Genomic DNA, 26,251 nt, shown 5'->3' with positions numbered 1-26,251 from the left:
TCTGCTACGCCCTGTCAGAATCTAAGTTTTTTTTATATGTATCATTTTACGAACGCGTAATATCGCGCAGGCACATTAAGGTATTTTGTTCTAGTGTTGTTGCTGTAGTAGACGGCATGCACATCACAGATCGTGCAGGGGTCACATTTCTGTTATCTCATACCTTGGGCCATCACAAGTTGATAGGAACCACCCCCAACTCAGGGCCGTTTAGTCACAGGGGCCAAAAACAACCTTTTTTGGAAAAGCTTCTGGTAAAATTGTGTAATTGCAAATTTCAAGGTACAGCAACTGCATAAATGGTCAGAAAACTCTAAAATTTTGCATGGTGTATCCTGACACATAGGGGAACAAGCTGGAAAATAATCATGGCCTTCCTGTATTTCAATTCTCACCCTAAAATACCAAAAATTGTCTCTCCGCCTGTCAAATTACCATTGAAAGTGATCCATTTCAAACATTTTATTGTACATCTCATTGCATCAAATGTATATTAAAAACTTCTCACATTTATAACCTTCAATTTAAGTCCAAGATGAGCTTTCTATCTGGAGTATTAGAGGAGCTATGACCAAAGTACTCCAGTGTACCCTAAATCGGGGGGGGAGAAAATTCCAGAATTACCATTTCAAATGGTATTAAGTTGTTTGTTTGTTTTTGCATCGAAATAAAATCGTAAACAATATTTGAAACATGGGTTATATAGTACTATAGTAACTACACTGTCTGTGGCGGATAGCCGTGTCATAGTCTTGCACAAAATATTTTGCTTCTTTATTCCCCCGTTTAAGAAGCAGTGTTGTACTTGAATCACCCGCCATTGTCGCTTCTCCTGTGTTCGTCTTTTTCATGTTGTTTTGCTAACTTGACATGCAAAGCCATGTTTGTTCTTTAGATTGCAATAAAGTTAGAAAAAAAAAGTGTTCATCTTCTTTGCTGATTCTTCTTCTACGCTTTCCGTTAACTCCCTGTGGCTGCGCTATAGCACCACTCCAGACATGGCATATATACAAACCCAATTCCAAAAAAGTTGGGACACTGTACAAATTGTGAATAAAAACTGAATGCAATTTTGTGGAAGTGCCAAATTGTAATATTTTATTCAGAATAGAACATAGAGAACAAGTCAAAAGTTAAAACTGAGAAAATGTGTAATTTTAAGGGGAAACTATGTTGATTTTAAATTCCATGGTGTCAACGAATCTCAAAAAAGTTGGGACAAGGCCATTTTCACCACTGTGAGGCATCCCCTCTTTTTCTTACAACAGTCTGCAAACGTCTGGGGATCGAGGAGACAAGTTTCTCAAGTTTAGAAATAGGAATCCTGTCCCACACGCGTCTCTAACTGTTCAACTGACTTGGGCTTTCTTTGTTGCACCTTCCCCTTTATGATGTGCAAAATGTGCTCTATAAGTGAAAGAAGTGGACTGCAAGCTGGCCAATTCAATACATTTCCTACGCAGCCATGATGTAATTGGTGCTGCATGTCGTCTGGCATTATCGTGTTGAGAAATGCAAGATCTTCTCTGAAAGTGATGATGCCTGGATGGGAGCATATGTTGTTCTTGAATCTGAATATACCTTTCTAATGCCTTTCCAGATGTAGCAGCTGCCCATGCCACACGCACTCATGCAACCCTTTACGTGGAAGTGCCAAATTGTAATATTTCATTCAGAATAGAACATAGAGAACACGTCAAAAGTTTAAACTGAGAAAAGTTATCATTTTAAGGGGAAAGAAATTATGTTGATTTTAAATTCCATGGTGTCAACGAATCTCAAAAAAGTTGGGACAAGGCCATTTTCACCACTGTGATTAGAGAGAGAGCCTGTTAAGATTGGAGACACGAAACATTTGTTTTTATATGGAGGAAATTAAACTCTCAGGGTAGATTCGTTCACTGGGTGACACGTCGTTCTTACGCGTCAAACGTGAGAGCAGTTTTTTTTAGGGCAGAATCAGTGGGTCGTTCGCTGAGTGATACATGGCGTCATTTAGCAATGAACGAATCACGAGTCACGTTTAGTAAAGTCCCTGCCCTACCCGCGAACGAATCACGAGTCACGTTTAGTAAAGTCCTTCCCGCGCCCGCCCACAGGCTGCGTCATTTGTTATTCTCTGAAGATTCACGAGTGAGTGACAGAACAGGGCTGTTCCGCCCTTGGCCGGCACAATCGCGCCACAGTGAGCTTCACTGTACATTGGGAAAGGGAGTCAGCTCATGAAGTGATCCCATTCAGTGCATTCATGAAAATATCCACCCGTTTGTGTGAATCGTTCACGAATGACACGTAAACTACAATGTAGTGACGTGACAACCGCTGCTTCCCAAAGCAGATAAAAAGCATACCCCCCCCCCCCCAATAAAAAAAATCCTAAAGAACACAAATCCATTAAAATACGAATTTCATGATAAGGTTTCCGAGACTTTCAAGGGTAAGATCCTCCGTCAGTTATCAAATTTAGTAACCCTACACGACCTTCATTGTCCTGTGACTTCTTCGATTCGCACACATACACTGACTGTGAGTGATATGGTTTTTTTTCGCACCACTCCTCAAAGCAAATAACGCCCCTTGTGGCTTACTTGGTGAAAAAAACAGCCGACGCTTGACACTTGCAGCCAATTAATGAAACGTTAGGCAGCATTCCCAGCGACTGACACACGAGTACCCAATCACGACACGGAGTCAGATATCGTAGTAAGCACCACCCAATCGAGAGCCCCTGCACGGTCGCCAGGGAAACCCCATGGCGTGGCTGTGTGTCAGTTTCGCTGTCTTGGACCCGCGGTCGATGCCGGCGAGGGGGGGGGGGATGGGCGCCTCTCGAATGCAAAGATCCAAGGCAGAATCAGAGCCCAGTTACATATACAGCAGTACCCCCAATAAAAAAATATAGCATTTGCAAATACACGGTACTTTTAAATAAATAGATTAATTCGCCTGGAATATACCGGAGACACCCAATGGATGCAGTGCACTTGGAAAGAACAGGGGATTTAACTTTCCCTTTATTTGTGGAAGACGCAGAGAAGTTTGTTTCCCACCGCCGCAGAGCGAGCTAATTCTGAAGGGAAAGGATACAGGAGACACCGCGGCCGACGGACAGGCCTACTGGTTTGATTGGATTTGATGTTGGGCTATTCCAAGGAATTCTATAATTTTGCCTCCTTTGTGCAAGTTTACTATGCATCTTTAGGTGAGTAAATTATACTATGCTCGTAACGTTATAATCAATCGCACGAGAGTGATAGTACAGCAGACACATTATCACGGATAATCAGTCATCTTGAAACAGCTAAAAAGCTAACTAACATAGCGAGCTAACTATTTAGCATCCACTTAAGTTCATCAGAAGTAGTTGTTTAGCGTCCACTGATTTCACTATATTATGATTGCGCGGGTGACCTAAATGTCCCTCAAACGTTAGTCTATCAAATAGGGCTTCTACTGGTTTGTGACTCGATTTAATGGCTTCGTTATGAGCTCCTCGTGTTGTTGTTTTTTTAAAATAGCGATCTTGTTAAGACACAGTACGTTCTACTAGCATGCTTTCCAACACACACACAAACATATATATATATATATATATATATATATATATATTACATTTTAGTTGGAAGCTTTGGTCCAGCAACCATGAGTCCACTACGCTTATTTAATTAATTTAAGAAATTGTAATTGTCCCCAAGGGTCATTTATCCAAAATTAAACTTATGTCATTCGTTGTGGTAAATATTAAGCTTCTAAATAAAAACATTAGACTTAAGCTATAATGTGCCAATGTTACGTTGTATATTTGTACATAAACCTCAGATTCAGTATCGAATATTTTTTTAGATGCTAAACATTTAGATTAATCATAATGGCAGCAAAGTGACGAGGGCCCAGTCCAGTTTTCTCTTCCACATCCTCGATGCAGTTAGCATGTATGTTGCTCGTGTTAGCTAAAGCAACTAACTAGCTGCTGTTGTAGTTGATGCTAGCTCATGTTATTGCATTGACATTGTGATTCTAGCTAACCTTTTGGGTGATTAAAAGCTATTATTGTTGTGATTTTACGACACATATTTTTGTACGTTTTCTGTATTTTGATAGCACGCCTTTGGCAACATTCCTAACTTCGGTCGGGCGTGTGAATCCGACTCAAAGCTCGGTTGTTGTTTTTCTTTTCTTTTTTTCCCTCCCTGTATTTGCACCCCCCGCGTGTGGGCAGTCTACTGAACTGATCCGCTTGGTTGGTGACTTGCTGTTCTCCCCCACCTACCAACCCCCAGCCTTGGTGGCGGTTAAGAGAAATGGGTGGTATTTTACAGGGGAGCTCTTGTTTCCTGTTTTAGACGCCGTTTTGTTTTAATACCCAAGTGCAAGCAACGCCGCAGAATTTAAATGTTTATAATCAGGCTTTGTCAAAGTAAAATCTGATGGACAATTATTGTCTTGCTATCATTAGAATCATGTTTTCATCAAAGAAGTGTTCAGATGATTTATTTCCTGCGATATAATTGGAACGTGCTGTATACTATTTACAGTATAAGATGTCCTAATATGTATGGGGAAGAAAATGCAATTGCCCCAGTTCAACTTAATTGTCAGCGGTTTTATATTAAAACACAATTCCTTTCCTAAATGGCTCTGTGGCTGTGCAGTGGTGAATCCTGGTAATAGCAAATGAAGAATTCATGTTTTTGTCCATGTACTACATCAGAGGTGGGCATCGTGGGCCGGAGTCCTGCAGGTTTTGCATGTTGCCTTTCTCCAACACAGCTGATACATGATCAGCTCATCAGCAAGCTCTGCATAAGCCTGATAACGATCCTGTTGATTGGAATCAGCTTGTGTTGGAAGTGAAAAACCTCTAAAACCTGCCGAATTTAGGCGATTTATCAGTAGTCAGGTTTCCATCCAATTGTTTCGAATTTTTATGAAAATGTGCAAAACATGCGACTTATGCCTGTTTCCATCTGTTCTTCTTTTGCGAATATTGAGACAGGATGGTATACATCATAGAGATGTGATCCACCAGTAATTTAAAAGAAGAAGAAGACCAGGAAGCGACTGCGCCATGTGATGACGTTGCACAAGTTTTTCTATTGTAATTCTTGATAAACCGTAGCGTTTCTTTGCTATTTTCCATCAAAAATAGCATTAATACTCACTTCTTTAATTAATTCCAAAAATATTTGACCAACAATGACTTGTGACTTCACTCTGACTTGAGCCCTTTGACTTGAAAATACTTTCTTCTTCTACCAAAACAAAAAGATTAAAATGTATGTTAACGAGTAAGTTCCTCTCGGTGTGTGCGAGCTGGGCTGACAGCGCAGTCATTCAGACAAGTCAGGGAAGCCGCAAAGGCGCAAACACACCCCACCTATGCTAAAGCAAACTTCAAAATAAAGCTGACCAAATAATACATTGACACCAATGCAACAGCCTTGGTGGATTTTACTTTGAAGTCTGCCTGCATGGTGAACGCCAGCTTGACTACTTCCCTTTGACATTTTGGCTTGCATTATCAACGTTTTTATTGAAATTACATATTTTCTACCCCCATTATCATAATGCCACCCCGAAAGGATATTAAATAACTAATTTCGGACGAAGAAACTGCAAGTAAATGACGCCGTCATTGCACGATACGGTACAAGTATCCGGCGTTCGTGGCTAGTAGCTAACTGTTAGCATTAGCATCGAGTGCCTGGCTAGCAATAGTAGTTTGACAGCTGTTGCTTGCCTCGCTTTCTTTTCTTATTGAGGACCTATGCTACTTTGTAATCCACTTTCCCTGTTTAAATGACGGGAATGTGCCTTAAATTGCACTTGGATGTATTTTTCATTATTAAAAATAAATAAATATAACTTTGCCTTCATTAATAGTTATTTTATAAAGCACTAGCTTCAAAACAAAAAACATTCAAAATGTCCAATATGGCCATTTGGATTTTCGGAACACAACTTCAAGTGCATTACAAATGCAATATAACATAAGGCAGGATACCGTCAACTTGTTATTTTATTCATGGACCATTATTATGTATCTTGCCTTATATTGCACTTAAAGTTGTCTTCCTAAATCCTAACGGCCATATTAGACATTTTGTATGTATATATATAATTTTTTTAATGTAATGGGCAAAAGCAGTTTACATAATAAAATAATACAAAGTTCTATTTATCTGATTTCATTTTTGTTGTTGTTGTTTTAAAAAACAATCCGATCTGTGACTTTTGTGATCAGTTGCACCACAAGTTGTTTGGGTACAAAAACTATGAGGTGATCAACAAAAAATTTATTGCAGTATGTCCAAGATTGGAGAGGCCACAACTTCAAACTTCGTTCAACATCTGAAGTTGCACAAAGAACGATAAGTAAGCTAAGTTAAGTTAGTTGTTTATCATCTAATTATTGTTGCTATCTGCATAGTTAATGAGACTGTCAACTCACTGGTAACACATTGCAAACACAGAAATCTGTTGTACCATTCTGGGTTCACTCCCTGAGTCCCTGACTCCTACTTGGATGCTCACTCCAAATAATAGCATCTATGATGTTGTTAAAATGACTCGAAAGGACTTGAAACTCAAAGTGGAGGACTTGTGAATTGCTTGAGACTTGTCAGTCTTGACTCAGGACTTGACTCGGGACTTGAGGGCAAAGACTTGAGACTTACTTGTGACTTGCAAAGCAATCACTTACAAACACGTCAAACATGTGACATAATATCAGGTCAAAACGTACAACGTGTATCCGGTCTTGCCAGTGTGGTTATTCGCAAAACCTGTTTCCATAGCCAAAATGAGCATTTTCCTTTTTTCAGTACACTTCAAAATCCATCCCTTCTAAGCATAAATACTTTTTTTGCGAATTTTGGGCGTTTCCATTCAGTTTTATTTTCACATTTCTTGAAAATTCGAATAAAAATGGGTGGATGGAAACCCAACTAATGAAGTATTTTTCCACTGATTTCACTTAACACAGTGTTTATTTTTCCGTGACTGGCAACTGGCCGCCTAGTGTTATTTTGCTGTGAATCGTGCAAGAACTACAAGTACAAATTCTGCGCCACTGATTGTGTACCAGCTCATGGTGTAGTGGATAAAGCGCTTTATTTATATCTATTTTATACTGATAGCCACTTTATTCCTTCACGCCACGGGTTCAAATACTGCTCTCTAACTAGAAATTTCGGCCACCGAAAATTTTAGAACAAAAATGGCAAAAAAAGCATTTTCAGTTCATGATTGCTACCTTGGCACAGTTCAAACTTTAGCTACTGTAATCAAGTAAATACACTAAAGTGTTTCCCACAGAAATCTACTTGGGTGGGTGGACTCCAGCGGTGGGATAGGAGGGGAGTTGGATAAGAGGTGGGTTTCAGTCCTGTTACTACGTCTCCTCTAGCCTTACAATTCACAAGTGAGTGACTGCGAACTAACGTTACATGTGGTATATCTTGTCGCGGCATGTTTTTTTTTTCTTTTTAAAGAAAATTTCTTGGGTGGTGGCCAATTTACTTGAGTGGCCCACCCAAGTATTAACATGGTGTGGGAAACACTGCACTTACCATGTATGCCAACTTGAACTTCCTTAAAATATTAGGACCAAACTCACAATATTAAACTTTGGGATTATATTAATGCCTGAAGCGTTGCTACATTCATATGCATATATAAAAGTTTCCGACGGTAATATCATCCAAAATATAGTGAGTTTCGTTCTCAGGCCAACCCTAAGGGCAGTGATAAAACTAACATTTATCTGTCAACATTCCATGTGGCGATACTCAGGTAGAAAGCCATGCTAATAAATACTAGCTGTATGCTATTGAAACACCCATACACGTGCACATGTGGTACAGGCAGAGATGGGAAAAGTACTGACATTCTCTACTTGAGTAAAAGTACAATAACATGTGTAAAAAAAAAAAAAAAAAAAACTTTGGTCAAAGTACTCATTCAAATAATTAAGTAAAAGTAAAAAAGTACAGGCTCTGAAATGTATTTGACGAGTAGAAGTAAAAAGTATTTTTACCGGATGGTTCCTCATGCGTCCATTTGAAAGATATTAACTAATGGAGCAAAAATGTGGGTATACATTGGCCAGTTGACTCTCTGACTTGCCCTGCGTCAAGTCCTCAGTGTTGAGTATCACTCACTCATGTTGCTGGTCCACTCTTCACTGACATGATTGAACCTTCTTTCATATTGTTGACTGGCAGCCTGCAACGTTCTTCTTATCAAGTTCAAATTATCCTCTGTTGTAGCGTCGTGCATTGCCCTTATATTTACGGGTTGTTCTAATCTAATCTGTTCACGTTCGTGCTGAATGATCACATTATAGTGTATTTAGACTTTTTTTGGTTGTCATGTCCATTTATATAAATCATTTGTGAAATGACGTTAGAGGCGAGGAATTCCGGATTATTTTGAGGCAGGCAAAACATTTCCAAGATATGGGCTGTGTCCGAATGTCCACCCTTATACCCAACCCCTCATTCACTACATAGCCCCGCAATATATAGTTGCCTAATATATAGTGTCTTCATTCTGTTTGGCGACTCGGACAGCCAAGCTCACTATTTGCTCCTCGTCGTATATCACGTGACCACTGTACTTATGATGCAACAGCGAATAAATCTCAGACTATTTATTGTTAATAAAAATGCTTTAAAGCTGTATTTTATTTCCTTTGTCGTACATATTTTCAACTAAAACAACTTATTTCCGTAGTAACTATCTAGTTAATGTTTTGCTTTTATTCTCGCACTTGCGCTGTCACTCGCGTCATTTTTTTTTCATACTCGCAATGCATTGTGGTCTATAGCAACCCGGTTGAGTGAGCATCGATGTTCACTACTTTTCAGAGTGCATTGTGGGTAATTTTGAGTGCCCTACATTTTCGCTCCCTGGATATTCGAACCCCTCTACAAAATTGCGTGACCCCGTAGTAGGGCACTATATACTGGGTGGACATTCAGAGACAGCCCTAGAGTCCCAAAATGTCAAGAAATGAATTGTGCAAATAAAAAATAAAAAAAATCTACTTTTCACTCTTTGACTGCCAACCATTTTCAGAAAAGAGAATGTGGGTGCCAGCTGATTTAGAGCATTTTGACTGATCTTTCAAGGTCCACAGAAAGTTTTGTGTTTGGAGTATGGAAACACAGATACTACCAAATGAAAGATTGAACTCTCATTTTTCATCAGAAAAAAAAGTTAGTTTCTACCTTATTCAGTTTTTCAGTAATCAACAATAGAAAATAGGCTGGTTTCACCCAAATGCTCTGTTTTGGACCAAAATACATAGAAATCAAGCTTTTTGTGAAACGATATTATTTCATGCACTCTAGTGAATTTGGCCCTTTTTTCCCCCATGAATGATGCCACAAACACATAAACAGTGCTATACTTCTATAAAACACTACCACAACAATGAAAAAGTGTTTTTTGATAGCAAAATAAGTTTATGTATTCAACAGTTTGACAAAACAATTTGGCAAACTATTTACAAATGTGTGCAACTGTGCATGTGTGTGTGTGTGTGTATGTGTTACTATTTACAATTGTGTGGATGTTTCAACTACAAAAAAATTCTTTTTGTGTGGTATATTGTTATATTGTAACACTCCCGTGCGTGCAAGGGGACGCAGCAGGACTTGCACCACAGATTAGTTTCACTGCGATTGCCCCTTCGCGCGCAGACCCTACACTTTCTTGCCGGGCCTTTTTTTCCGGGGAGTAGCAGGTATGTACTGCAGTGTGAGTTTGGCCATGTTGCCATGAAGTCTACTCTCAGGATCATGATACGGTGACCTGGTGTTACGTCTGGCTTCCTCATGCCCTTCAGTTCCTATACCTGCAACAACTTCCTCCTCCTCCTCCTCCTCCTTGTCTTGTGGTAACAGCCACCATCTCACCACCTGCCGGATAAACTACAAAAAGTGTTGGCACTTGCCAGGATTTTTTGTTTTGTGCAGGATATATGCATTGAACATGCATATTTGAAATAGATAGGCAACAATTTTTTTGTGCCATTTCAATGTTTTCCGCGTGAATGGGTGGTAAGAGATGTTCTGATCCATCTTATCCACTCCATTCATGGTGGCATTGTAGTCCAAAACCAGTGTCTTCTCCGTGATCAGACTGTACCCACTCCTCCGATGAATATGCATTGGACTCAGGGTACTCTCCATCGTCCGATTGAACGTCCGCCTGTGCAGAAGTGCTCGGTTGTGCACCACGTTTTCCGGCGTTAGCATCGCTAGCCGGTGAGGCTTTACGACGTTGTCGAAGCCGCCACGTCAACGCTTCAACTTCGGCGTCACCATCATCATCATCAATGTGCTCTTTAGCACTGGTCGATGCTTTTCGTCTTTGAAAAAAATGCTCAAGCTTGAGCTGCTTGCAACCGGTCGCCATTTTCACTTCCTCAGCCATTCTCCCCTCAACACTCTAGCTCCACCTCACCTTCTTCTACTACTGACTCCTACCCGATCTTGTCCAAAAAGAGTCATCGCTGCCATCTAGTGCCCATAAATAGTCATTATACTAACTCAATCTGCTTGATACTTTGAGCACAGCTGGCCAAGGCTTTCCTCCTCCCGTTTTATCATATCGTGCATTCAAGTGAATTTTCAGAGTAAAAATGTTGTAATATAGTACTCAGTGACTGAATATTTTTGCACTTATTTTATATTAAAATAATAATACAAATAAAATAAGGCTGTCATATCGGATTATAGGTGGGAAAAAAATGGATCGGGACGGATCGGATGTGAATACACAATTCCAAAGGTGGTTAAAGAGAAAATACTATGGGATAATTCTGGCCGAAATTAATAATGCTTACCTTACAGAGAAGAAAGCAACACTTTAACCCAAACATCCACAATTCATTCACATACCGTGGCGTACCTTGTCCAGCCGACGCTGCCTCCTAGTTTGTTTTGGTGGAGTGTGTTCGCCTTCTCTCATTAGGTGCGTTTCCATTACCCTCAGTTTTGCGCAAAAGGCAAGTTTCGCAAAAGCAAGCTGGTAATAGAAACGCATGATTTTCGAAAAAAAACAAAAATATCGCAAAAAAATATTTACGCTCTCATGAGGTGGTTTTTGAGATGTGTCGGAATAGAAGTATTTCGCAAAAGTGTAATGGAAACACTTTTGCGCATTCCCTGTAGTCATGTGACCCCCGCCTGGTCACGGAGGAAAGGAAGTAGGAAGTACTTTCGCGTCGGAGCTGCCTTCGGAGGGGATAACAAGTCTTTAAGCACAAAACGATTCAGTTATGGAGCCAATATGCCGCCGTTCAACGCAAGCCCCATAACGTTGCATGAGAAATGCCCGTTGCCCCTGGCAACGAGCGACATACGGCGCACGTCGTCGTTAAAATCCATCTGTCCGCACCATAACGGGAGTTATAAGTGCGCACACACACACCAACACCAAATGGCCGAGTTTCTTAGCCAAACCGATGTTTTGCACAATGCAAATACAGGCAGTATTTTGTTATCCATTCCTGCTTGGTCTCTGCACATCGCCAAAAAGGTGGGGTCCAAATGGGGTAAACAAAATGAAGTATAGGAGACAGGAGGTCACACTGCAATTTGGCGTTTTATTTTCTGTTTTTATTCACTTTCTCGTTCCATCTCCACATTCGAGTACATACAGCTGCAACTCTCTTCTGCCTTCTCCCCTCCGTTCGCCGCTGAACTAGCAACAAGCGTGAACCAGCCCACCAATCAGAAACGCGTGTTGGCACAGCAAAATTTGCCCCGAGGTATGTCTTGAAGGAAAACGTCTTCGGAACTATGTGCACACACAAGAATATTTTAACCTAAAAATATCTACGAACTAGGGATGCTCCGATCGATCGGCCAGCGATCATGATCGGCCGATATTCATGAAAAAGTATGTGATCATAATATTTGATCAAAGCCTTTCATTCCCGATCAAAAATCCGATCATCCACAGGTCATGCTTTGCAGCCTGCGTGGCCTGATAGACCAGACTCGGGGCAATTGCGGGAACTCTTATTCCGTCTCCCTCCCCCCTCGCTTCACACAGCAGGCGGCCCGCAACCCCGTACGCACGCAGCAACACAGAAATAAACATGTCGTTGGCTCGAGAGCGATGAATTCACACTGACTGCGGAGCGGTTTCCGTACGGCATCCGTACGGACTGCAATTCACACAGAGTGCATCGCGAGAGCTGTACGTGTCCGGAAATCTGCACCCGTGTGAACCACAAGATTACCCGGGGTTCACGCTGGACAGTTGAGTTCACGCAATAACAACAGTGTATATAGAGCGCTACTGGTAAACAATAGTCATTCTTGCCTGTCGTCACATAGATATACTTTTTGGACATTATTTCTGGGACTTCTACCATGGGTATGTACGTTTTGTCTTTAAATAGTGTTATTTTGTCATTTTTAATTTATTTTGAGCTAGTTTTTTGTCTTTTAAATGTCCAACTCAAGTCAAGCTTTGAAGTTAGCGAGCTTATGTCCTAAAAAAACGAGTTCGCAAACGGTTTTATTTTGAAATATACCCTGAATTCTTGTCTGGCTCGTGTTTTAAGACACACACACATTGATAAATGCACAATATTGTTTGTCTATGCACAAGAGACTCAATTTAGGAACTTTTTTTTTTTACCTTACTATATTGTGAATCATGCAATGTTTATGTGACACAGTTGAGACCACTGATTATTTTTAAGCTGTTAAAGATTGTGTTACTAAAAGTTTTTCTTTCTTTTTTTTTTGCCTGAATACTATAGTTGATGCATTGTGCCAGAAAGTGTTTTGTAGTAATTCTCTTGAATAAGTAAATATTGTTTTTGTCTAAACTTAAGGTGATTATATGGTAGTTGTTTTCTCTCTCCAGATAATATAGCCAATGGCACTCACTCAACATAAATAAATAGAAAAAAAATACAGATAATGTGACCGGTATCGCTATCGGCTGATCTTACTCACAGATGATCGGCAGCATAAAACCCTGATCGGAGCATCCCTACTACGAACTTATTTTTCATCGTAGTGATAGTCCCACCTACTGGCAATTGGAGCTACACGTTTGTTTCTTTTTGACTGTTTTCTCTTAGCGATTTAACCAGATCTACTTCATATTTGCTTGGTAGAGTCTTTGGGTCTTCATGATGTTGAAACACGAATTTTGTGACTTTTTGGGAAGCTCTTTGCTGTGGCAACGCATTTTCCACCCCCTAAAAAAAGAACGCTGATTTTGAGGGTCTTAACATGCATGACAACTCATGAAACTTTGCACACATATCAGGCCTGACAAAATAATATTTATTGTTTATTGTTATAATTTCTAAGAAAAAAAAGGCTCAGTAACGCTCCCTACAAATTTGTCATTACTCTTTGGGCATGACTAATCAACCCACGACTAATCAAACCTTTACATTAGTGTAACTATTGGATCGATTGATTACTTAGGCTTGACAATGAGACTTAATGATTACTAGAGTAGACGATATGCCTTTTTCAGGGCCGATACCGATAATGATTATCGGTAGTCAAGGAGGCCGATAACCAATATTTGAAGCCGATATTAACTCTTTGACTGCCAGACGTTTTCAGAAAAGGGATGCCGTCAGTGCCAGCCGATTTAAGCATTTTGACTGATCTTTCAAGGTCCACAGAAAATGTTCTGTTTGGACTATGGAAACACACGTACTACCAAATGAAAGATTGGACTTTCATCTTTCATCAGAAAAAAAAAGTTTGTTTCTACCTTATTCCGTTCTTTAGTAATCAACAATAGAAAATGGTTAGTTTGACCCAATTTCGCCTGTTTTGGACCAAAATACGGAGAAATCAAGCTTTTAGTGAAACGATATTATTTCATGCATTCTAGTGAATTTTACACTTCTTTTTGTCCATGAATGATGCCACAAACACCTAAATAGTGCTTTACTTCTATAAAACACTACCACCAAGAATAAAAAAGTGTTTTTTGATAGCAAAATACGTTTATTTACATTCAACAGTGTAACAATTTGACAACAATTTGGCAAACTATTTACAAATGTGTGCAACTGTGGTGCTATTTACAAATATGTGGATGTTTCAACGACAGTTTTTCTTTTTGTAACACTCTCCTGCGTGCAAGAAGACGCAACAGCATTTGCACAACAGATTGCCTCTTCGCGTGCTCCACTTTCTTGCAGGCCGTTTTTTTCCGGGGAATAGCAAGTATATACTGCAGTGTGTGTTGCCATCAAGTCTAATATCAGGATCATGCTACGGTTTCGTTACGTCTCGCTTCCTCGTGTCCTTCAGTTGCTACACCGGGTTGTAAGAGATGTTTTGATCCATTTTATCCACTCCATTCATGGTGGCATCGTAGTCCAGAAACAGTGTCTTCTCCGTGATCAGACTGTACCCGCTCCTCCGATGAATATGCATTGGACTCGGGGTACTCTTCATTGTCCGACAAAATGTCCGCATGTGAAAGCTCCGGCGTTAGCAGCGGTAGCCGCGCTAGCCGGTGAGGCTTACTAAGTGATCATAACAGTCGCGTCAAGGCTTCCAACTTTGGCGTCAAGCTCGGAGTCATCATCATCATCATCATCAATCTGCATTGGTCGATGCCAACTCTCCATCGCCCGATCGAATGTCCGATAGTGTAGAAGTACCCGGTCGGCTATTGTGCACGTTTCCCGGCCTTAGCAGCGCTAGCCGCGCTAGCCGCGCTTAGCCGGTGAGGCTTACTACGTGATCATAACAGTCGCGTCAAGGCTTCCAACTTTGGCGTCAAGCTCGGAGTCATCATCATCGTCGACATCAATGCGCTTTTTAGTATTGATTGATGCTTTCCGTCTTTGAAAAAAATGCTCAAGCGTGAGCTGCTTGCAACCGCTTGGTCAGCCATTGTGGCTTATTCAGCCATGTCTCCTCAACACTCTAGCTCCGCCTCACGTCTTCTACTGACGCCCACGGTGGGCGGCCCATCCAACCTTGTGCAAAGAGAGTCATCGCTGCCCTCTAGGGGCCAAAACGAGTCTTTTACTAATCAGATCTGCCTGATACTTTCAGCACAGCTGCCCAAGGCTTTCCTGCACCCGTTTTCAAAAAAAACAAAAACAAACATAGGGGACGTCTTTTAACGTCCTCGGCGCCCTTCCCTAGGTTTATGCTAAACGTTTTATAACGTTTATGGCAGTCAAAGAGTTAATTTGCAGAAAAAGAAAAAAAAAGTTGGTGTCTAAATTTTTAATAATAAAAACTCAAGCACTTGACTGCTTAAATGCTTCAGCACATGTTTATTAAACAGCTTTTGTGATTTGTACGGAGCCCCTCTGGTGCCAGGGTATGATTTTTTTTTTGCTGTTGTTACTAATCTGTACCCACAGTTTACTAATCTGTACCCACAGGTTAGTAATCTGTACCCACAGTTTAGTAATCTGTTCCAACAGTTTACTAATCTGTACCCACAGTTTAGCACGTCAATAACAAACAAAGAAGAACACTCAAATATATAGATACAAGTTTGATTTATTTGACGAGAAATGAGAGCAGGTTAAAATCAATGTTTTTTTTAAAATTGTAGGCAACGAGGAAACCAGCATCTTCACCAATGCAAAACTGTGAAAACATTGCCATCTTCAGGCCAGAAAATGCAATTGTGGTTTAGGTTTTGATAATGTAGGCTGATAGACGGGAGCGCAACGGCAGAGCCAACTTCAGCGTCGCTGCACATTTAAGTAATCCATCGTTTGTAGAATACATAACTAATCCTCATATAAAATTGACCATTTTCTCCCATCAGACGAAGCGCTTGTGTAAGCTAAATTGAATACTGTGTATTAATTTGCCGATATTAGAGGATCTATGGCGAGAGCCAGAGTGCTTCACGACTTGTGTGCACTACACATTACATGGATACCGTTTAATAGCTCTCTGTGCTAAAATTGTCATAAAGTGAATAAAATAAGAAATACAAGGTGATTCTTTGAGTATACCACACCGACCAAAACCGATCGGTCAGGACAGGAATGTCTGCGGCAGCCAGCACACTGTCAAATTTTGCCGATATTAGAGGATCTATGGCGAGAGCCAGAGTGCTTCACGGCTTGTGTGCACTACACATTACATGGATACCGTTTAATAGCTCTCTGTGCTAAAATTGTCATAAAGTGAATAAAATAAGAAATACAAGGTGATTCTTTGAGTATACCACACCGACCAAAACCGATCGGTCAGGACAGGAATGTCTGCGGCAGCCAGCACACTGTCAAATTGTGACATTTGTTTTAGCTCACGCAACAAGCTACGAATGCAAACAAGTAATGTGTAGTGCACACGAGCCGTGATACTTATTCGAGTGTTCTTCTTTTTTTCATATTGACGTGCTAAACTGTGGCTACAGATGACTAACCTGTGGAAACAGATTGCTAAACTGTGCGTACAGATTGCTTAACTGTGGGTACATATTACTAAACTGTGGGAACAGATTAGTAAACTGTGGGAACAGATTAGTAAACTGTGGCTATAGATTAAATCATACCCTGGCGCCAGAGGGTTTCCGTAGATTTGCAACACGTTAAAGGGTTTTTAGATCTTAGAAAATAAACAACTTTGTTTTAAAATTCTGACATAAAGTGCATGGTGCCCCCAGGCTCAGCATTATGTCTTATAAAGTTAAATGAAAATAAATATATTAGTTAAATTTACTGCAGTAAATAAGTTTCCCAAAAAATAAATATAACTGAAATGTTCAATGTTTATTTTCACTTATCTTTGTTTTAAAGTTCTAAAACAAAAAGTGTATCTTCAACGCAGCTACTGGCTATCTTAGAAGAGTCTGCATGGCCGTTTTCTCTATTTTGCTTTTTGTGGTGTTACGTCATTCTTGTGTGTCCAATATGCCGCTGCAGTCTTCACTATACTGGTTTTCTGTGGTAGAAAGTAGTGGAACAGCCATGAGTGACTTTCACTTGGAGTGCTTTGCCATCAGCTTCTTCACCAGCTATAATGTGGCTTACACACACAGACACATACAGGAACGCACATGCACTCGCCCACTGCCTACATTTATTAATATTTCCTAACCGTTAGCCTGCATGCTAATATCCGCTAGCTAACTATGACCATATCGAACATTGGGTTGAGCTATTCTCGTCACGTGATTACCTATAAAGTCAATACAGTTTGCTTAAATGGGGGAGAATTTCTAACTGAGCAAAATTGATTCACATAGTGTCCTATGCAGATAAATGTGAAGCCATGTAGCTGGTAAGTTAAGAGTATGGACGTGTTGAACCAAGACAGTAATAGTATATAGCATTATTTTCAGAAACCACCTGAATGTACGGAGCCCCTAAAGTGACATGGGAGGGAATAAAAAAAAAAAAAAGTTTCTTGTTAGGACGAGAAACTTTCTGGTCCGGACGAGAAACTTTCTTGTTAGGACTAGAACGTTTCTTGTCCTAAAAAGAAAACTTTCTTGTCTTAACAAGAAACTTTCTCCTTGGGACGAGAAACTTTCTCATTAGGCCGAGAAACCAGTATGCGTGTGTGGGAGACCTGAAGTCTTGCAGTCTGTTGCGGCGCAAGAAAGATACCACTTTGGATCGCGTTCTTAACTTCATTCATGAACTTTTACAAACATCTGGGCAGCTCTGTAGGTACAGATGGGTGTAGGCCTAGTTACTAAATGCGAGGAGAATAGATTACACGTCAAAAAAAAACAGGTGCGCCGTGTTGCCCTAACAAGGAGACGACTCCATCCATCGCCGAAACCATTTCGCGAAAGGACCCAATTACATTTGGCATTTTGACTCTTACGACTAACTAAAACTATTTGGCATATGTATTAACGGCTGCATTGACGGGTTTAACAGGTGTTGGCCAATGTATTTATACCTCTGAAAAAAATGGTATCCCCTGCCGGGAGCACACATGCAATGACGTCACACTACTACGCCTGATTACTATGGCCCGTCTTTTCATTCAAAGCCACGAACAACACATATTTCAGATATAGCCTAAATGATTTCATCACAAAAATTTGGTGATATAACTATTGCAAATGGGCATAGCTTTCCACCTATTTCGGTGGAGTCATTAATAGTCAGTCCCTCACGCTTTTGCTTTGTGTGAATAAAGAAGAGATGAAAAAAGAGTAGTCTTTCACTCATGCGTGTTGATTCTACAAAAATAGAATGGAACAGATTATGATGGAACATTTGATCACATTTCGTTAATTTGAGCATTTATTTCCCGGGCATTGTCTTCTCTGCTACTCAAATTAATATTATATGAGTATAAAATAATCAAAATAATGAATAAACCTTCATTTGTAAAATATAATTCTCATAACATTCACCACAAAAACTCTGGAGCTCCTTTGAATAAGTTTGTTGTAAAGAACACTAGATTTGGATGCTGCTCTGGGTTCTGCGCTGGTTGGTCGGGACGAGATCCGGGCGGACCGTCACCCTTGAGTTGCTGCCATGGAGATAGCGTTCCCGACCTACCCGGCCGGGTTTGGATGAGGATCTACTTCCCTAATGACGTCTTCTTGCAGTGCTTCAACTTCTTAAATGGGCTTTTCGAACTATTGTAGTTAAAATTATTTAGTATCACAAACTGTAAATTGTTGCCCATTCGGCATCCATTGCACCCATCCTAGAAGGGGGATTTGCACATTTGCTTTTCAGGGTTTGTAATTTATAATTTCTTATTAATAAACTGTAAATAAAGAAGTTATTTGAACATACACTTCGGATTGGATCGGTGTTTGGAAAGCTTATTTTTTTAACTTACTAATCGGCGATCGTGATCGGCCTCATAAATCCTGATTGTGTAAAGCCTATTCTCTATACAGTGGTCCCTTGCTAGTCGCTACTTTGCGGCTCACTTATTGCCTATTCACTCTATCGTGGATTTTTAACCCCCCATTTTCAATAGTGACTGAATACCCCATAAAATTCTTTATTTATGCTGCAATATTTGTCCTCTTCCGTTGTATTTGAGTAAATATAAACAGCTCTTTCTTTCATTCAACACAACCTATTACACGTTTATTCAAAATAGTAAAAAAAAAAAAGTTGTCATTTTACTTCTTTTAATTCTTCGTAGCCTGTCTGTGTCCCATCAGTGGTGAGTTATTTTTAGAAAACACCCCAGTTACTCGTACACAAATACGTGTGTCTCATTCCTCCACCCCCCCCCCCCCCCCTCCACTGTGCACACATGCACTTGCAGGAGAAGTTAATTTCTCGTTTTACGAAACTCTGCAAAAAGAGCTCATTAAGGTGACAAACAGTATTAGCGTTCTCGCGGGTGGGCGTGGGAACACAACACCCGTGAAAAGTGAGGGAACACTAAATGCTTTTTAAATACAATAGATTGTGTTCAGTGGGGGAACAATGCTGTTTTTATTTGCCGAAATATTTTATCGAAAGGTCATTTCAGAGCTGTAATTTTAAGACCGTAATCATACCATCAGAATCTAATTAATATCAGCCCATGCCTTAATTGCAAGTCACGCCAATACGGAGATACGTAAATGAAAAGTCCTCTGTTGTTCACTGTTATGTGGCTTTACCAACAGGAGTTGGCAATTTTGATAATTTCTTTCTGCATAAGTATTTCCTTTGTAAACTAATGTGAATAAAGAAAACAATTTACAACCTGACATGCTAGATACCTTGCAGGGTTCTACGTTAAGCCTATTCAGGTGGTGGCCAAATTGTGGTGGCCCTGCCAGAACCAGCACTGGCCCTGTGTATCGCTAGCCTAGGGCCGACATCTCACATAAGAGTTTGGTCAATAAAAAAAAAATAATCAAAAATCTATACCATTAATCGGCCTCCACATATTTGTGTATTTTTTATTTGATATTAATTAATTAATTATTTTTTTAAACAAGTTATTCACCAATCTTGAGTGTTGAAAATTGCTTGCTTTCCGTTTTTGAGGATGACGACAACACAGCACATGACCAGAACTCGTCACTTCATCACCGCAAGAACGACACGACTTGGCAAAACAAAAAAGAGGTATAATAAGTTACAAAAGTATAGTATAGAATAAATAGTAAACACTGCCATGATTCCTAAAAAGATAAAGTAATTCAGAATAAATAAAACATAACTCTAAAACGTTGTATATTATATATAAAAAATTTGATTTCATCACATTTATTCATGAAATGTGTAGGGCCATTTGTATTTTTACCTGTGTCCAGGCTATATATACACCCTGTAGAATACACAATAAAATTAATTTTAAAAACTAACTACGTAAACATAAATAAAAGAAAAATATCTAGCGGCCATAAAAGTCACATTCAAAAGATGTGGTTGTACAAGCTCTTTTCAAGATAAGTGCGAATAATTAAATTCAATACAACAGCGTGTCAAGTACATTTAGGAGCAGCTCCCAATTATTTAACTGGCGTTTCCACACAAGCTGTGGTGTCTCAGTCTGAAAAATGGGTGGCACACGTACCCACAATCTTACATAATGACAGATTTCATTAAGACAGCCGAAGAAGACAACCAGCATCGTGTGCTAACTGCCAAGCTGTTAATAAAATGAATAAAGACAAATACAAGACTTGCTGAGAATGCTGCACAGATCATTAAATTCAATGTCCGCTACAGTCACAGACAGCAACCCCCGCCCAATTTGAAACAATTTATGGCGATCTAAGGCTTTTATCTTCCATGATCAGAACGCAACGAAGCTAGATGCTGTGCTAACCGCTACACGTTTTTCAACTGTCGAATACAATGCAATGAATGGTGGTTTTGAGGACGACTTTGAAACTATTAATTGAAGGAAATAACTTGCTCATATCTCAACCATTAATTATTTAGGTATTTAATTAGACTGCAGCTATTGTTAATAAAAAGTGTAATGGGTAAGTAAAACTGCCAAAAGTTTACAGTGGTAGCCCGTTGGGGCCATCATTTGTTAACTTCCGTCAGCTCTTTTTCTTTTCGGGTATAATTGTATATGAAAAGTGAATGTTGTAAATAGTTTTATGATTGTCCGAAAGGAAAAATTAACAAATAAAAAAACAAAAACAAACAAACTTCAGCTGGCCTGAGAGTCACGTGGTGGCCACGAGCCATGGGGCCACCGTTAAATGTTGAACCCTGCCTTGTTCCACCTGTCACTAGGGAATTACCAGATATCCTCTTTGGAAAGAGTGTAGCGTGGGCATTGGGGCCGCTATCAGATTCTGCTGGTATGATCACCGTGAGCGAAGCTTCGCAGTTTCACAGTAGTGTTCCCTTGCGGTTTGCTTCGCTGTTTTGCGGATTTTTTAGTGCAATTTTGCGTGCATTTTTCTTTTTTTACAGAAATGTACCTATTTTATAAAATTTATGAAGGTTTGAACATTGAGAACGTTTAAAAGAGAAATGTGACAAAATGTAAATGCCTTGAGGAGAAAGTGTATAAACTGTGTGGTGAGGGGTTTTAGAGCCTTAAAACATAAAGCTATCTACTTTGCGGATTTAATTTAATGCGGGTATTTTTTGGAACCTAACCGGAAAACGAGGGTACACTGTATTGCAATTACAACTCTAAAATGTACTGTGTGTGACAAGTTTTGGGTAACTACTTTTTTCCATTGAATGTGCTTACACAGTTGCACAGGTACACATTACTCAATGTAAATACAAAACAAACAAACATTTTGTTTTCTAAATATAATCAAACAATATTGTACTACAACTGGTAAAGTACTTATTTCTCAGAAAGTAGCACTTCTCTGCTTTTTTCTACGTTGTAAAGTAAGGTCAGAGTGGAAATGAATTGACAATTAGCCATGCTATCTATCTGTCTCAATATATAGTAAATTATTTCACCAATTGTTGACATGCATTAACATTCGTTTCAAGGCAGTGATATTGTAATATATTAATGCTCTAGGGGTGGACAGTATAGCTTAAAAATCATATCATGATATTCCAAGGTAATTTGCGGTGACGATTTTTTTGACAATATGGGTAATAATTACTAGTGTTGTTCCGATACTGATACTGGTATCAGCAGAGGCCCCGATACTGCATTAAAACAGTGATATCGATGAGTACTAACAAGTAACATGCCGATACCAATAATTCTGACGCTAATATAGTACTTGCAGCATCTTGTGTCTTGCTCATGCACGACATTCACTGATGTGTGACATGTTCACTGCATGCCGAGCTAAGATATCCTATTGGCCCTTGAATGCTCTGAACCAATGGCAGGACAGCTTTTTCATGTTCAGAAAAAAAACGTAGGTATTGGTATGGTATCGGCATCGGCCGATATTGCAAAACTGGGTGTCGGAATCGGTATCGGGGGCCAAAAAACTGTATCGGAACAACACTAATAACTACTGAACAATATATTCGTGGTTGGTGCTTTGGAATAACAGCATTTTTATTGCACACAATATTTAAGCCACCTTTTTTTTATTTATTGAAATGTGAACAGAGTGCAAATATAGTGCAACTGTATAAGTGACACAGCTTGAAATGGGGAAAAAACTGCCTAGTTAGTGTTTTCCCTGCAAGGTCTAATTGTAACATAACTGCTTCAGCTTAATGACTAAATACAAAGAAAAAACAAACCTTTAGAAGTGGCCATTTAGTAGTGTCAGTGGCCCTCATACCTGTTTGTGCGCTTGCAAATTAAATGAGTCAAGAAAGTCCATTATTTTCTCCTGTGTGATTGATCCTCGTGTTGTAGAGGCAAAACACTTCACCGATGATATGATAGCAGCCAGTTTGTGGCATCATGCTTTGTACATCGCACGCAAATGTGTTGCCGAAAATGTTTTTTTTTCCTGCGATTGTTTAGGCAGTGGTTATTTTGCCAAGATTGGCAACTCTCCTGCAAGCGTTATTTTTCCGTGGATGTCTCTGATTGGTCAATCGGGGGAGCGTGAAACTCTTGGCCTGTTGTTGAATACCGTGATTGCCTGTAGTCGTCACCGACAAGCGGTTATGAATAACACAATTGTGCACGTCTAGGCCGCTGCGTGGTCACAACGTGCACGCTGTGTCAGTGACATGGACACGCCTTGCGAGCACTTAGCTTAAGGGTTAGCATCTCAAGTCACGTCAACCAGGTGGTGAGTTGTCATTTACGCAAACAAAATAACCACCGCGGATTGTTTATCTTGGCCAAACAATACCTCCAGCAATGCTCGCCAAACAACGTGAGATGTTTTCATGTCCTCCTCGTGTTAACCTGCACATATTTGGTCGTGTGTTAAAGTTCTAGTTTCCTCTTAAAGGTGGCAGTTTTCCTGCATAATCTGCAAACGATTGTATTTTGCATCATATCTGACCTCTTGTAACCAAACAACCTCGACACGACAGAAGTAGCTCCCACCACTAAATCCTCCTTTGAGGCCGAATACGCGACAAAACTGGCTGCGCAAACACTTTACGACTTTGTTGTTATGTAGTAGCAAACAACGCGTGTACGTCCAAATTGACACAATGACTTATATGGTAGGGATAACGTCACCGTCATCACAAACATACAGTGTTAATTTTGTGATATTTTTTTTTTTATCACCCCCAAAAATACACTGGTAATATCGTAGAAGGTATGATATGACATACCCCTTAAATGCTACCTTAAATTTGACAAAGCATGATTGGTGGGTATCGATCTCATAAATTGTGATATTGTTCTATCAAGTCGCGGTACCCTCATTAGGTGCTTGCATCAACAATGACTACGTTTACATTCACTCAATATTCGGGTGAAGGTCAATATTCCGGTTTCTGAAACATTTGTGATAACCCGTTTACATGCTTGTGCGTACAGAGTTAGTCCCGTATACATGGCCATTGTGCTCAATTGGAATACCCTGTTTGAAAGAGCGAAGCACGGACAACGTCATAACGCAAATAGACATCCTTTCCACTTTTAAGTCTGTACCTTAAGTAAAAGACATTGTCACTAACCACGCTCAATAATCTGCTTCCTCCTCGCTCCAAATGTGTGGTTCTTTGCTGTGTCATCATGCTTATTTACCTCTGCTTGAGTATTTCCGATGTGTTGCACGCCAGAAGCAGGGACTTATATACAGATATATATTTATTTGTTTATAGATACATACTGTGGCATTTTAATCATAGAGACTTATAACTTGAAAACGCTGCGGAGAATTCAATGTATGAACTATGCAAGTTAGGCTTGCTTACCGAGTAGGACGGTGCTGAGCATGCAAGTCGTTCCTGTACTCCAAATATTAAGATTCCTTGCAAATAGAGCATGCGCAGAAGACATTCCAATGCCCCGTTCAATTGAAGTATTCCGAATGCATTTATATGGCCAAATATTCGGGTTACAAAAGAAGTAACCGATGGGGTCTTATTCAGGTTATTAAAAACCTGAATAAGAGCATATTCTGTTTTTGGTGCGTGTTTACATGCCCTAATATTGCCAATATGTTGAAAGGGTTACTGACCGCATGTAAATGTAGAGGTTGAGGAATCATGTCACTTGGACTGCACTTATGACTCCCCAATTTTTTTCCTCAGTTTTGGAAAAGACTATAAGACCATACTAAACTGGTAACCGGTCCATGCCTACTAAAATCAAAAAGTTGATCATGCTGAATTGGGTCAGCAAAGCCTGGTATCGGCATGTGGCATCACCAAATTTGGAATAAGCAGCCAGCAGCATCTGTCGAAAAATGCCACCAGTATCTCTCTAAAGGACCCAAATTGGCCTCATCATATTATGACTAGCAACAAGCTACCAGCTTGAATTTAGGTAAAATTGATTTGCGAGATGATCACTCAATGATGATGAATTCTATATTTCTGGAAATGTGAATGTTCCACATTGAATGAGTTGTTTTGTTACACCTTATTTTTAATGTATTACACGTTATCATTTCCTGTGTATAGCTAGTTAAATGGTGGTTACTTTAAATGCATCTTATTTTGACATTTGTAATTTGCTGTTTTGAATTAATAGATTTATGACTGTTTTAATTAGCCCTTAGTAGATCACAGTTTCTATAAATGCAATAGTTTGCATACAATAACCGAGAAACATTTTTGTTCTTTTGTCTTTCAAGTCTGACAAAACTAAGTCACGTGTATGCCTTTCTGTAACAACCACCTCCATTACCTTCTCTGTCCTCAGGTCCCCCATGACCGTTAGCCGAGGGCTACGGCTCAGCGGCTCCCCACGATTGGAGTGGTTTGTCACTGTAGTTGGAGCCCTGTGATTTCTCCCTACCTACTGCGCCCCTCCCCCCACAATTCCATCCTGTCCCTCCCCAACCCCTCCCCGTTCCCCCCTCTTCCCCTACCTCCCAAGCGTAGCTGTGCTGGACGTCATGAGCATAGTAATCGCTTTAGGAGTCACCACACCTGAAACGTCTTACACAGAAATGGCTGCTGGATCAGAGTAAGTTATCAATGGCAAATGAGTAATGATGACACCTGTCGATGGGTCAATATTTTCCCCCCCAGCAACACAACAAACTAAAAACAATGCTCTGTACCTTTTAGGTATAATAAATACAGATGTTTTAAAATAGGATTCAGTCCGTTACAGTCACAAGGGTTCCCTTTCCTCTTCCTGTCAGGTTTTTTTTAAGAGTGACCTGGGCATTCTAAGGGGATCCCAAGAATTTCCTAATTTGATTGTTCTCTTCTTTATTTAGAAGTGTCTGCATCTGCATTTTGCAGGCCAATGCCAATGTCTGTCATTTAACGTTCTTATGTACTATACCTATAAAAGAATACAAACTGTGGAGATTTCAACTGAACACTTTTGTATATATTTTTGATCTACTGACGATATTCTCCATTTGAAAACCCTGAGAGAAAGGGAAAGGTTGGGACAGATTTCTCTAAAGAAGGGTGTTAGATTTGGCCTCATTGGTGCACATACCGGTAATTAGATAGGTGACTTGAGCCTGGCTGTTATATTGCTTTGACCTTTCTACTTGTTATTCTTCCTTATCTATAGCACTCTTGGCACACACTAACTGAATCCAGTTAAGACAGTGGGGTCACACGTTGTCACAATGGCTAAGTTTACATGCACTCAATAAGTCCTTCAAAACCTGAATATTGGCAGTATTCGGGGTTTGAAAGGCCATGTAAACATGTCAAAAGCCCACTGTGCTAAGAGCCCTGGGTTACCCCTTTTCTTACCCGAATATTTTTTTCATATAACTGCGATCGGAATCCCTCCTTTGAACGGAACATTCGTTTGTGTTCAGTGCA

General features: G+C 39.9%; 1 protein-coding gene across 13 annotated transcripts in view; it reads left to right on the top strand.

The window, feature by feature from the left end:
• The first annotated feature begins 2,807 nt into the window (after nucleotides 1–2,807).
• The window catches only part of setd5 (SET domain containing 5), a 66,176-nt gene continuing 42,732 nt past the window's right edge, over nucleotides 2,808–26,251 (top strand). For 10 of the 13 annotated variants that reach the window (XM_086086732.1, XM_086086731.1, XM_086086730.1 and 7 more), the window contains exons 1-2: nucleotides 2,808–3,202; nucleotides 25,158–25,424. In XM_086086732.1, coding sequence (XP_085942858.1) covers nucleotides 25,354–25,424 — 71 coding nt within the window. In that variant the 5' untranslated portion in view covers nucleotides 2,808–3,202; nucleotides 25,158–25,353. The remainder of the gene's footprint in view (nucleotides 3,203–25,157; nucleotides 25,425–26,251) is intronic. The other 3 variants (XM_086086738.1, XM_086086739.1, XM_086086735.1) reach the window with 1 other exon arrangement.

The sequence above is a fragment of the Leptonotus elevatus genome, chromosome 10 (assembly GCF_054856555.1).
Source record: "Leptonotus elevatus isolate MCC_2025b chromosome 10, RoL_Lele_1.0, whole genome shotgun sequence".
NCBI classification, from domain to species: domain Eukaryota; kingdom Metazoa; phylum Chordata; class Actinopteri; order Syngnathiformes; family Syngnathidae; genus Leptonotus; species Leptonotus elevatus.
The sequence above is the reverse complement of the archived record's forward strand: the minus strand, read 5'-3'. Positions and strand labels throughout refer to the sequence as shown.